At 42.7% G+C, this 13,930-nt stretch overlaps 1 protein-coding gene across 8 annotated transcripts in view; it reads left to right on the top strand.

Annotated features, from left to right (window-relative positions):
• The window catches only part of EIF4ENIF1 (eukaryotic translation initiation factor 4E nuclear import factor 1), a 39,464-nt gene that overhangs the window by 23,792 nt on the left and 1,742 nt on the right, over positions 1–13,930 (top strand). For 4 of the 8 annotated variants that reach the window (XM_061385457.1, XM_061385454.1, XM_061385455.1 and 1 more), the window contains exons 8-17: positions 2,374–2,509; positions 2,724–2,903; positions 3,544–3,776; positions 6,635–6,706; positions 7,162–7,345; positions 8,276–8,355; positions 8,692–8,834; positions 10,943–11,027; positions 12,289–12,421; positions 13,547–13,891. In XM_061385457.1, the coding sequence (XP_061241441.1) occupies positions 2,374–2,509; positions 2,724–2,903; positions 3,544–3,776; positions 6,635–6,706; positions 7,162–7,345; positions 8,276–8,355; positions 8,692–8,834; positions 10,943–11,027; positions 12,289–12,421; positions 13,547–13,891 (1,591 nt within the window). The remainder of the gene's footprint in view (positions 1–2,373; positions 2,510–2,723; positions 2,904–3,543; positions 3,777–6,634; positions 6,707–7,161; positions 7,346–8,275; positions 8,356–8,691; positions 8,835–10,942; positions 11,028–12,288; positions 12,422–13,546; positions 13,892–13,930) is intronic. The other 4 variants (XM_061385459.1, XM_061385458.1, XM_061385461.1 and 1 more) reach the window with 3 other exon arrangements.

Genomic DNA, 13,930 nt, shown 5'->3' with positions numbered 1-13,930 from the left:
AACAGACAAATTATATAAAATGTTTGAGATAGTACCTGGCACTTAGGCCCCATAAATATTGGGTAGAAATTGGCATAAAGAGAATTGCACCTATATTTGTAAGTTATATTTACTAGCATTACAATACATTAGAAGCTGACAGCCACAAAAATCTGTACAAAATGAAAATTTGGATCACATGTGCAAATAATTTCAGTCAAATAAATAATGAAAAATAATTTGATTTTAGATCTGCACCTCTTAACCACAGAGCCTGACACACTACAAGTACATAGAACTGTCAAATGAAGGAAAACGAAATCAAAACAGAAATCCTAAATCACTTAGTGATGAACAGGAATGAGACAAAGAAAAACCTTGGTGGTATAGTCAAAAGTATGCTAAGAAGAAAACAGGTAGCCTTAAATGCATTCATTAGAAATCCAAAGAAAAATCAAACTAGAATGAAGCAAATACAAAAATATAGACGTTTCAATGAAAGTGGAAAGTAAGAAAAGCATTGATCAGTAAAAGCTAGTAATTGTCAAAGAGCAAAAATATTTCACAGTATCTGTATCAGCATAATATGAATCCTAGGATATGAGCAATCTAAACAACCTCTGACAGACCAAACTAGCAGTCGTATGGGTGACCTTAAAAATGCTATTAAAAATGTCTAGAAGGAGCATTTGAAACATACCAGACTGCAGTTCACAGCCTCCTCAAAGACTTGATTAGAGGAGGATGTGGGATGTAGCAGCATTCAGCTGAGCATTGTAGCATCCCAGCTGGCCCTGTGGTAAAAATGACTGACCAGATTGACTCTTAGGATTCTTTTTGGCTTCAAAATGTTCTAGTTCTTGAAATTGGCATTTCCAGTAAACATGAGTAAAAGCGACTTTGTTTCTGCGTATGTTTTAGCTATAATAAAACTAAGCTTCTCTAACAAAGTTGGTCACTGATCAAAGTATGGAAATGAGTTTCTCAACACTTACTGTCAAATCCTTAGAAAATATCCAGATACCTTATATTCACTTTCTTTACTTTTTCACGTTCTTCCTGCGTATCTTCTGGCTTTTCTCCTATACAGTACAATCAGAGGAAATAAAAACAAAGTACAGTGCTAAGCTATTTTTGCTATTTGTAAAATTTCAAACTCTTTCTAAAATTAAAATATTTTAAATAGCTGTAGCTTTTATTTTTAAAAATAACCATTTTTCACCAAGGCGGTTGTGTTTTGGGTACAGTTCCCAATTTTTCACAGTGAAACATCACTTTATAATGTTTATCTTAAAATTTAATGATTGCAAATTAGTACACTTGAAAGTCGGCATTATTCAAGGTGTGAGAATTTACAAGTGGAATGTGATTGAATCTGCTGAACAATACCTGCGAAGACAGAAGTATGAGTTCTAGATTTCAGATAAAACAAAGTCCCTAACTCCGTCATATATGTACAAGTCTTGGGGAAAAACCTGTTTGCTGTTTATGCCTTATCGTCAAGAATGGGCCTCATTTTTGGATTGATATTTGCTTTATCTTGTCTTTTCTAAATATTGATCAGAGCACTGCATAAAGATCAATTTGGGTATTTAATTAGATTTATAATAGGGTATAACTGAAAATTTCTTTCCAAAAAATGCTTAAATCTAGTTTTCAAGAAGGACTGGTAATAGAAATTACTGTTAAGAAACACTGTTGAAAAATTATTTCTGATCATAATGCATCATTTAATCACTCTTATTAAACCAAAAACTATGGAGGTCAGATTTAAAAGAAAACAAACACCTGAAACTTTCCATGAAGTTCAAACAGATATTAGAGATCATTTAAAAGTCTGTCTTTCACATTTTGACACTTCTTAAACTTTGACTTGGAAATATGAGCTCTGCTTTTTTAGCTTTTGGGTTCTGAAATTAGCAGCATTGGATTTCACGGTGTTTATTACAACCTTGAGGGTGTTGAAGTTTGAAGCAAGGGTTTTCTTTCATCAGCTCTCCACACCTGATGCTTAGTTAAAGGCCACTCAAGGTTGGCAGCGGAATGCTTTACTTTGGTGCTGATTTTGATTTTGAAACTGTGCCCTCTTAGAACATTCATGGATTTTCTAATGAGGCAAATGATAGAAAATCAGAACACTTTCTGTGGCAAAGAGGTTTTGCTTTATATGCTTAGAGAATACATGGTTATGCCCAAGTTTGGGTTACTCAGAAACGATCCAGGAGGGGAAGAGAAGTTAAAGATGTTCAAAATCCTAAGTTCTGAGGGTGTTTGCCTTCAGGTCAGCAGCATCAAAGGAAGTTTCAAAGTAAGTGACCCTTCCTTAAATTTTGAACCTTCTTGTCCTTTTCACCTGGAAACTGTTATCTTAGCTTCTTTCATTTCTCCCTTTAGATGATAGAAGATGTTTTGGGAGAAGGTTCAGTCTCCGCCAGTCGGTTCAGTAGGTGGTTCTCTAACCCGAGCCGATCAGGAAGCCGATCCAGCAGCCTTGGGTCAACGCCTCATGAAGAACTGGAGAGACTTGCAGGTACAGTTGCTTCAGATTCTGTCCTGGACATAGACTTGAGCTTTCCTTAATATGGTTCATTTCATCCTTATTAGTCAGGGGTCCATTAGCATTCATGGGTTTCTGGATACTGAAAAATATCCTTCAATTTGTGTCATTTTAATATTGTTGAAGATGTGTTTCTGTGCTTTTTTGAAGACCAGTTAATTATACATATATTAACTTGCCATGTTAGGTCTGGAACAAGCCATACTCTCTCCTGGACAGAACTCGGGGAATTATTTTGCTCCTATACCATTAGAAGACCATGCTGAAACTAAAGTGGATATTCTAGAAATGCTACAGAAAGCCAAAGTGGATTTAAAGCCTCTCCTTTCCAGCCTTTCTGCAAATAAAGAAAAGCTTAAAGAGAGCTGTAAGTGTCTGTTAGAGTCTGTTTTAGGTATTTAAAACATTTGGATGCTCAGTCTTAATTAAGGCAGAATCAGTTCTAACAGACTGCTATTTCATCAAAAGTCAAATAGATGGTGGGTTTTGTTTAATGTTCTTCAAAAACACTTATCAAACAGTACCACCTCTTTTGAGAATCTACCAGATCAGCAGGTCATTGAACTCTGTGGCAAGAACTCTTCTTCTAAGTCCTGCTCACCTGGAGCCTGAGTAGAGCCCTCCAGTGAATATTCAGTCCTCCTGAGCATAACTTGGCAGCTGCTCACACCTCTGCCCTGGGTTGCCATGTTCTTGCTTAGGTTATAAGCCCTGAACATGCAGCCTTGATGCTAGAATAACCATCGTGCAGGTAGCACTCTCGTTCTTGTTGGGCTGTCTGGGATTCCTGTCCCTCATCACGAGTCTCCAGAAGACTCTTTATAATAGACATCCTCCTGCAGGATCTCGGTGCCTTCAGTTTGTCTGTATTTGTTACCAGTCTTTCCTGACAACTTCAGTTCAACTGTGAAATAAATCATTTTCACCTTATCCACCACAGAGTACAAAGAGAGTTCCTACCACATATTCCTTTGCTTGGCTGAACCTAGACTTTCTCAACCTTTCAGCACATTCAGGGGTTGTGCTTTCCGTGGAGGAGGTGGAAGCAGGGCTCAAGGGCTTGAAGGTTGACCAGCAAGTGAAGAATTCGACTCCCTTTATGGCAGAACATTTAGAGGAGACCCTGAGTACTGTGGCCAGCAATCGACAGCTCAAAAAAGACGGAGATATGACTGCGTTCAACAAGCTAGTGAGCACCATGAAGGCAAGTGGGACTTTGCCTTCTCAGCCTAAAGTCAGTGTAAGTATTTGGCACAGACCCCAGCCTTTTCTCCTTTTCTCTCTTTCTATTCCACGTCCCATCCAATAAATGGATTTTTTAAAAGGTACTCTGAGTAAGTTGGAAATTCTTTAGTAGTCACTTGATCCTCGATGCTTTTGTGTCTTCTCCAATTACCACTGTTCTTTTGTTACTTGAGAAAGCAGGTTTATCTGTATGTATTGTGCATGACAGTAGAGAGACTGATGGATTCAGATATGACTTGCTTATCTTAACTCAGTGCTTAAAAAAAATGGTGTAAAAATACCTTTAGGGATGAACTCTAGAGAGAGTTTTCTGTTTCTTCAGCTGTTTGCTGTTGTTTAGTCGCTAAGTCGTGTCTGACTCTTCTGCAACCTCGTGAACTATAGTCTGCCAGGCTCCTTTGTCCATGGGATCTCCCAGCGAGAATACTGCAGTGGGTTGCCATTCCTTCTCCAGGGGATCTTCCCTCCCCAGGGATGGAACCTGCATCTCCTGCATTGGAGGATTCTTTACCATTGAGCCACCAGGGAAGCCCTTATTCAGCTACCTAAGTTAAAATAATGTTACCATATTTTTATAGTAAAATCTTTTCACTACTCCTAATTGCTCCCAGATACCTGGGATTATTTGCTTTCTTGATTAGGTATTGACAGATATACATGGCATTTGTAAAGTATCTAAGATGGATTTTTCAAGACAATTGCATTCTGTTTATTTATTAATAGAAAAAGCTGTGACTCCAAACTTATAAAACACCTTTAGGCATGAAGTTGGGTTACAAGGTGATTGTATGTCAGTAAATTACAGGTGTGTAGCCCACACTAGTCTTCCGCATAACACATTTAGAGGGTGCCTCTTAGCCACCGTCTGTGTGTTACTATTGCTAACCCTTGATGATTACAGAGTGAAAGGGAAACAGTAAATCAAATAATATTAATTAAAAAAAAAAACAAAAACATAGACTTATTCTAGTTGCTAAGTTATCGCAAATTTACCAAATTGAGTTTTGCCTGTTTTTCTTGACACCTTCTTGTCTGGGAACTACTGGTTAACCATGGGGGAAGCATGTGTTTCATTGTGCCTGGTACCAAGGGAGAATCAGCTGGTACCAGCTGATTTTTGATATTTTGAATCTGACTAGCTGTTAGTGATAAATCCTAACAGAGATACCATTGTTCCTGGCCTACCTACCTGACTCTCTACCTCCAGAAGGGGACATTGCAGATAGGTAGAGTTATTCCTGTGTACCTGACCACACCATGCCAGTTACAGGGGAATGTTCCTTGTAAGCTGCTTTAAATAATTTCCATGCAAGGAACTATTAGATGTAAATGCTCTCAAATGAGGACCAGATCACTTGGCTGTAAACAGTCCTGCTCTGCTTTCTTGTTACCTTCTGTCTTGGTGATTAGGTGCTGACCACAGCAGGGTGGGTCAAATCTTGTAAATAGCTTCTTTTAGTCTTAGTAAAGAAATGGGAGCGGGGGTGGGGGTGGGTTCAACTGTTTACCCGATGATGCTTTTGAACATTTTGTTTTAGATATGATTCTAGGGTTTGATATTAACACAGTTGCCCCTAAGCTGTGAAGATAACTTGCTTGATGTTGGGGGTTCAGTGCTCTGAAATATATCTGGCTTCAGCTGAGGGAATGAGCCTCAGACAGATGCATAAAGGAGTGGATAATAGGCAAAGGGGAACACAAACTCAATCTAGAAAAACAACAACAAGGAAATAATCTATGAAGTGCACCAGGCATCATCCCAAAATACTGCTTAGTTTGCATGTTGCTGTTTGTCAGGGACTGCTTCCAAGCCGTTAGTTACTACAGCTGTGTGTGTTGCGTATACTATTTCTGATCTGCCTCCAGCCATTTTGGTTCAGTCATATTGTTTATCCCCAAAAGAGGACATATCGGTTCAGTCTAAACTCTATTCCAAATTAAGTTGTAGACTCTATCCTCCAGATATAGCAAGCCATCTAGTATAAAGTTGTGCGTTTGTTTTTGTTAGTTGGAATTAAATGACTCTTGAGGAGATCTTATTAAAATCACTTACAGTCCTTTCCAATTCCAAAACCAACAATGAAACACTTGCATATTTGGGGCTGTTTGTCATGCCTGAGGACACTGCTGTGGACCTTCACAGTTCCACCTGGTAGAAGGGAAACTTGACAGAGAAAGCACTTCAAGCAGAGCTAAACGGACACACAAGGGTTTTCTGAAGCACCAGAGGTAATATAAGTTGGATGCAAAGTATAACTGCTACTGCATTAAAAGAATTGAAAGTGGAAGATTTTAATTTCGCCCTGAATAGGAGACCCACTTTGGAATAGCTGCTTAAAAATAATAAAATTTAAATTTCCTAAAATATGAAACTGAAATATGATTTTGGCTGAACTCACATTTTTTTGATACCATCTATGATCTGTAAATCTTGTTAAAGATAATAGCTAGCAAAGGTTGCCGTGAACATTAAAATCTGTAAATTATCAAAATTTCCTACTTGTGGCTTCTTACTAAAGTGTTCCTCCATTTCGCCATTTTCTTTTTCCCTTCTTTTGGATGCAATGTTAGAAATAGTGAAATGGACTTAGGGTTACCAGAGAGGAAAAGACCTTGTCTGAGGGTCTCTGAGTGGACTTTGCATGTATATGTGAAAATTCTTCCTGTTCCAAGATCTCTGGGACCTGTGTGACAAGTGGGGCAAGTTGATCTAAGTTTTCTGTGATTTGGATATCATTCTGCTATTAAGTGCCAACTCCCTGGGGAGTTTTTAATGTTTCCTTGTGGTCCCCAATTAATCTATAAGTTAAGTATGTGAGAAGGTTAAAACCAGTTTTCCTTTGACTTTTTTAGCGAACTCTTGAAAGCCATTTGATGTCCCCTGCTGAGATTCCAGGCCAGCCTGTCCCTAAGAACATCTTGCAGGTACTTAACAATCTTATACCGAGGCCTTGGAGTCCTGAACAGTAGTCCTCCAAACTGGTTTTGTGTAGTGGGCCAGCTTTGGGCCGTAGAGAATGATCCATGTTGCCTGGCAATGAAGGATACGGTTTTGCTGCCTGACATAGTTCTCTGTAGCTATAAATGTGGGGTGGGTTGGTGGGTAAAAAAGATGATTGAGTAAAGCCTTGGTTTCCCGTTTGCAGGTTTGCAATTTCTGTGGAAATTTAAAGTATCTAACCTATATCTATAGCACTAACTTAAAGGAAATCTTGGTAGCTGAACGTTCAGAGAAATTCATTGCATGTACATGTACCAAGTCCTTCAGTGAAGCAGGAGGGAGATTCATCATTGGCTTCCAAATTCATAATCCACAGCCTCTGACTAGGAGGAAGAAAGAACTAGGTTTGTTCACAAGGATTTGACTTTTCTGCCTTTAGGAACTTCTGGGCCCACCTGTTCAGAGACCTGCTTCTTCCAATCTCCTGAGTGGCCTTATGGGGAGCCTGGAGCCTACGACATCATTACTGGGCCAGAGAGCACCCTCTCCTCCATTGTCACAGGTGTTTCAGACGAGAGCAGCCTCAGCAGACTATCTTCGTCCCAGAATACCATCACCAATTGGTAAATGCTTTTGTGCATAGGTGTCCATCCGTCATTTCCCTTCTCCTTCCCCTAGGGTATACCCATCTCCTAAAACTGGCAAAGTCTTTTTCATTGGTACCCTTGAAGAGTTTAAAAAGAAACGTGCTGATTTGTTACACTTTTTTCAGGGGGTGGTAAGGACACAAGTGGAAGATAATTATCCAGCTGCCCTTCTGGATAAATAGGTTTATGTTACAGTTTTGTATTTTTTTCTCTGGAGAACTAAATTGGATCCAGCTCTTTAGTCATCTTCCTTATTTGGAAAATTCAACTGAAAAAAATTAATTTGGCTCCTTAGGTTTTTCCTTCATGGAGAAGTCAGACTAGTGGCTCTCTGCCAACCTGATGAAGCTATACACAACCAACTGTGAGGTATTACGGCTGATTCAGAACATGAATGGGAGAAGCACTTCCAGAAAGCTGTGTTAGCAAAAGTGTTGTGCAGAATCTGTGTTCCTGTACCCTCGACCACTCTATGCTGCTGGCTGTTCTGACCCCTGCCAATTATATTGTGAGAGAAAGTTTTTGTAATCTTTCCACAGTTAGGGAGATCTAATGGAAACAGTGTGAATCTCAGAACACTGGTGTCTGCTTTGGTACCAGTTGGTGTGGTTACAGAGAGCCAGATCACTGGCTAGAAAAGCTCTTCTCTCCCAGATAGAGGTCTCGGCTCTGAAGAGACAGCTTAGTGGGGGATGGATACCCCAGCAGCTTGAATCATTAAGTGCTCAGATAGAGGTCCGTGAGGTCCCCACTGTAGGGGCACAGAAGAAGAGCGACATCATCAGCCCAGGAAGTCAGTCCTTCATGAAAGAGATGATGCTCAGCAAGGCGCATCATGTAGTAGAGATAATGCCTCTGAGGGACAGGTGCTGTCTTGACACGCCCTGAATCTAACCTTCCCAACAGGTTTCACGTCAGGACCACAGCAGCTTCTCGGAGATCCATTCCAAGGCATGCGCAAGCCCATGAGCCCAGTCACGGCCCAGGTCTGGCTGAGTTTTTCTCAAACTTGTTTGCTTTCCACCCTTGTTGTTGCTTGTGGGATACAGAATTAAGTGGCTGTAATGCTTGAAAGTGGTTTTGAACTGTAACTCAGGCTCAGTGAAGGCTAGAAAACTGGTGAAGTTATTGCATCATATAAAGTCATAAATCACTAACATCCAGTTCAGTGGATGGCAGCACAGTTTAGGCAGGTTTGCAGTATCTTAGTTTCTCTTAGCTGCTGCTTAAAACATACCTCTTCTGAAAGATCAAAGAGAGACCTTTGTAGAAGGTGCACTGGCTGTCATTCTGCTAACTCCCACTCTGCCACATCTGTCCAGCAGATGAGCCAGCTGGAATTGCAACAGGCAGCTTTGGAGGGGCTGGCCGTGCCACATGACCTCGCGCTGCAGGCAGCAAACTTCTACCAGCCTGGTTTTGGCAAACCGCAGGTGGACAGAACCAGAGATGGATTCAGAAACAGGTAAATTTCTAATCCTACCCTTGAGATTTGCAAATGAGTTATCCACAGTATCATTTCTGTTGTACACACTGATACACTGTACAACATATGGTGACAAGTCTTACCTACCGAGTGTTCAGTAGAGGAAATTGTATAATTGAATTCTGTTGCAGGGGCATAGGCTTTTCATCCTATATAATTTTATTTATACTCTTCATTTAAAGGATTCATTTTTACAGATGTAGCTGGCATAGCTACTTATTTGCAGTTATACTTATGAAATGATGGAACGTAAAACTCCATCTCGCTTCCTCACCCTCAGGCTCCTTGTTGAGTATCAAACTGTCCCTTGAGTCAGGTTTGTTGATCAAATAGTTCCTGACTTCACTCTCCTCCCATCCTCCCCAGCAGTTTCAACAGGCAGTGAAATGAAACGAACCGTAAGTTGGGGAAGAAAGAGTAGCAATATTGTCCTTTTTTTAATTATAAAATAAAACAGGCAGAAAACTGCATGAAGCAAATGTATAGCTTGTTGTAAGGCAGACTCCCTTGTCAGCTCCCCAGAAGCCATCCCTGTGCCTTGTCCCAATACCCCTTTCTCCAGAAGTGACCATTGTCCAGTCTCTAAAAGAAAAGTAGTCACCACCTTCATATTCTTAGTTTTATCACCAAAGTGGGCATCCTTAAACACAGTACTCCCACCGTATATAGTATTTGGTACTTGAAACTTACTTGTTTTGATGTGATTACTAAAAATGCTGCCTCAGTGTCTTACTTTATCTGGTCATATGTTGGCACTTTCAGAAAGCACTGGAACTAGTAAGCACCCTGTCCTCTTGCATAAATGTGCCCACCCTGAGAGAGCCCTCCAGCCTGTACAGAGAGCTCACAGCTGCTCTGCTGAGCCCCTTCACTGGACTTCTCTCTACAGCATAGCAGTTTGTTGACCTTCAAAGCACTTTAGATATCCACAACTTAATTTGCTCTTGGCAACAACTCTGTGAGGTAGATGGGGTAAAGAACTGCATTTGACAGATACAGAAACAGGTTTTTCAAATGTGACTTAGTTGAAAGCAGCAGGTAGATCCAAGACAGTGTCAATTTTTGGATCAGATGGTAGGCCCTCCCTGCCTGTACACTCTGTGTACAGTCGTGGCCCCCAACAGACACGGTTTCTCCTTGTCTTGCCTGTTTTTTACCTCTTAGTCACTCAGAATACTCTCTCCCCTCGCTGTCTTACTTGGTCTCAGTGTGGCAGCACTGGGGCTTCCCTGATACAGACTGGAAGGCAGCCAGGAGTTTAGGGTTCCCTTCTGCTTATGAGTCAGTGAACTTCAGAATCATTGACTGTCCTGAGGCTTTGGCCTTTGCAGTACAAGGTCTGACATCACTGAAATGCAGTGAAGCTTTGATTAGCCAGTGAGCTCATGTAATTCATTCTTCTCTCAGCCTGTGTGGTCATCAACTCTTTCCTGTTTTCTTCCAAGAGAGAATAAGTAGAAAGTCTGGGGAGAGAAGGAAGTCTGCTCTTTTAAACTTTATTTGGGAGGCCCGGGGCCAGCCCTGTGTACAGACCCAGAGTGGCAGGGAGTGCTCCGGGTGACTGGGTCCTGAAAGTAGCTCAGTCCTGGTGCCCTGTCTGACTTGACCTGGTGTCTCTCAGAGCCTCAGTTCTGTGCCAGGGACTGTAGTACTTGGTGTTGCTCCCTGCCCTGCAGAATGCAGGCCCTCTCCAGCCTGCCTCACTGGCATAGTCAGCAACAAACTCCACATCTGCCCTGGATAGCCCTGCACTCCCAAGACCTTCCCATGTCCCTGTACCTGTCCCCTCTGCCCCTCGCTTTCCCATTGTACTCTGCTGGTACCCTTGACATGACACGTTTGCCCTAGATTAGTATCTCCCTCATTAGATGACAGCTCTTACAAGACCCAGGACTATGTGTCATTAAGCTTTTGTCTCTCCTCAGAACTTGGCATATAGTTTTACACATGTTAGACACTTACTAAATGCTTGGGAAATTGAAGAAAGGAAATGGGATGTTTCCTGGGCTGGCCTTGAGTTTTATGCAGTTTAAACTTGGAGTTTGAGCAGCTAGGGACTCACACGGATAACTGGTTTTTGTTTACAGGCAACAGCGAGTGACCAAGTCACCAGCACCCGTGCACCGAGGGAATTCCTCTTCCCCTGCCCCAGCCGCCTCCATCACAAGCATGGTCAGTGACCTCTGCCCTTATGAATGACTCCTAGGCTTCTCCTTGCTTGGCTGCTCCTGTGTCACTAGGTACCCCAAATTCTCCTAGAGCGCCTTCCACAGGAGTCAGTGATGTAATAGACGTTTACACCTGCCTGTTAATTAGGGCCTCCCCTTTCAGGATGTAGTCTCTTAGGATTCTAAGTTCTAGTGAAGCCCCCATGTTGGGGAAAGTGTGTTCCAGCAGACAGAAGAGTCAGGGCCAGGGCATACAGGGTGGTGTGGTATGTTCCGATGAATGATCACTGGAGTGGGGAGCAGAAGAGGGATGAACGTGAAGGATGGGAGGTGAGGAAGATGGGTGATGGGAGCTAGAGCATGGGGAGTCCAGTAAACCATGGTGTGAGTCCACAAATTTAGATTCAGGTCTCAGAGTTAAGGCTGGGACAGAGTGGCTTGCTCATTTGCAGTGACAAGTCAAGCTTTACAACTGACTCAAGAACCAGCATCATTTATTTTTTTAGGTTTCACTCACCCCACAGACCTTTATCACCTATTCAGGGCTGATGAGGGTAAAAGACTATTATTCTGTACTTCAGTACCCCAAGTGGTCTTTGCACCAAGCACCTTGAAGGCAGGATCTAGGAGCTCTTCTGTGCTTAACTCATGCCCTGTCTCCTGTCATCAAGGATACAGGGTTGTTTAATGAGAAAAGTTGCATGCACAGTAAAAACGTCAGTGTAAAAACGGGCAGTAAAGAGGTGGGAACAAATGACCCCAAATGGTGAGTGCTGGTGCGGAGGAGACCGTCAGGAAGCTACTTGGGTTTTCTGGTAGCCAAGTAAGGGTGGGAAACATTAAGAGGACAGAGAAGTCTAGGTTCTGTGGTTGCATCTGAAATGTCCTTTCCCAGCTTAGGGGAGGGGGCCTGCTGTTGCAGGGTTTTCTCCGGGCCATGTTTTTCCCCCTTCCCAGCCTAACTCTGGCCTGGGGAATGGCTGGAGCAGAGGCTGCAGAGGCAGGTAGAACTTTCTGTGCTTTAACTAGCTGTGTGCTAGCTGCATCTCGGTTTTGACTAAAGTGAACTGCGAACAAGGGACGGCACATTGGGGACACTGCCTGTTCGGCCCATCCTGATGCTCTTCTTTCAGCAGCTAGAGGCCAGAACGTTGGAGCTGGCCTCTGCCACATGCTGTGAAAGGGGACTCGTCAGCTTCAGTAGTTTGGCCACTTGATTAGGGAGAGGCAATTAAAGAATGTGTGAATACTGTTTTCCTCTACAGCTTTCTCCTTCCTTCACTCCTACCTCAGTGATTCGTAAGATGTATGAGAGCAAAGAGAAAAGCAAGGAGGAGCCAACCTCTGGAAAAGCAGCTCTTGGTGACGGTAAAGAGGACACCCAGAAGCCCAGTGAAGGTACTTCAGAGCCGTTGAGTGTGTGGTAGAGCACCAGCAATGTGTGCGCCAGCGTGCAAAGCCTTGGGCAAGGCCCCTGCTGCTGTGGACCTCAGTTCTGGGTCTAACAGGAGGAGTGGACCAGCTCATAGTCACTTAGCCACTTGAAATTCTGACCAGTCTAATAGTGCCTTGAGTGCTGGCATTAGGAAGAACAAGCATTCAGGATCCTTATTTAGGCTTGAATTATGAGTACATTTATTTGGCAAATTAATAAAAGTTCAACCAGTTTTATTTCTGAAAGGTTCTCTCCAGTCTGGAGACTAATTACCCAGTAAGATCTGTGCAGTGAGTGACGCATATAGGAGGTGTGTGAGGCTTTCAGAAATATATGGAAAATGTAAGAGGTTTTTAGGGGTTGCACAGCTCAGATTAAGGACATAGTGAAACAGATTCTAATAAGTGAGGTTTGCATAGGTCTAGGTATTGATCTAAGAGCTTTCTGCCTCTGAGAAAGCTTCTGGGGAAAGGAAGGAAATCCTGTTGGTCCTATTAAAAGGCAGTTCAGAGTCCTTCACCAGACAATAATTGCTCTGTAGGCTTTCTGTTGTGATGAATTTGCATAATTTTACTCACTTTTACTCTTAGGCTGAAAAGCAAGTTAATCCCAAGCACCCGACTAGGACAGGAGCAGCTCCCACACAGAGTCAGAGCACAGCCCTAACTATGGACAGAGCCAAGTGCCCGACCAAGTCAGGCCACCAGACCCGATGTGCCAGCCTTGCTTGCCCATAGCTGTTCTTGGATTGGGAAGAACAAAGATGGATCCTTTTTATTTTTTTAAAGTTATCTCATTTACAACTTCAGAGTCTTTGGATTTTGAGAGTGTAGCAAAAATAAACTCTTCCAGCAAGGTGTTGGAAGACTGGAAAACCTGGGATCTACTCCAGGGTCTCTCCCTAACTACCCATGACCCTGACTAGGCCAGTTCATAAGACAAAAAACAGTGGGCCCCACTGTGCAGTCCTCTAAATATGTTGAGGGGATCAAATAAGGATTGTGAGCTTTCTAACAAATGAGTTACTGGTTCATCAGGAAGACAAAAAAGTTTGTGAATACCAAAATATTCTGTCTGGATCCTTACAGAGAACCTCCTGTCATCCAGCTCTGTGCCCACTGCTGATCGGGACTCTTCTCCCACCACAAATCCCAAATTGTCAACCCTGCAGCGGTTTTCCTGTTCCACCCCACTGTCCCAGACCAACCGTTACACCAAAGAACAAGATTATCGACCTAAAGCAACGGGGAGGAAGACACCCACCCTGGCATCCCCCGTTCCAGGAACACCTTTTCTCCGCCCTGTCCACCAAGTCCCCCTGGTCCCCCACGTCCCCATCGTTCGGCCCGCTCACCAGCTTCACCCGGGGTTGGTCCAAAGGATGCTGGCCCAGGGAGTACATCCACAGCATCTTCCAAGTTTGCTCCAAGCTGGTGAGTTTCTAACTCTAGCATGAGTTGCTAGAACTGATG

The sequence above is a fragment of the Bos javanicus genome, chromosome 17 (genome assembly GCF_032452875.1).
Source record: "Bos javanicus breed banteng chromosome 17, ARS-OSU_banteng_1.0, whole genome shotgun sequence".
In the NCBI taxonomy this organism is placed as follows: domain Eukaryota; kingdom Metazoa; phylum Chordata; class Mammalia; order Artiodactyla; family Bovidae; genus Bos; species Bos javanicus.
The sequence above is the reverse complement of the archived record's forward strand: the minus strand, read 5'-3'. Positions and strand labels throughout refer to the sequence as shown.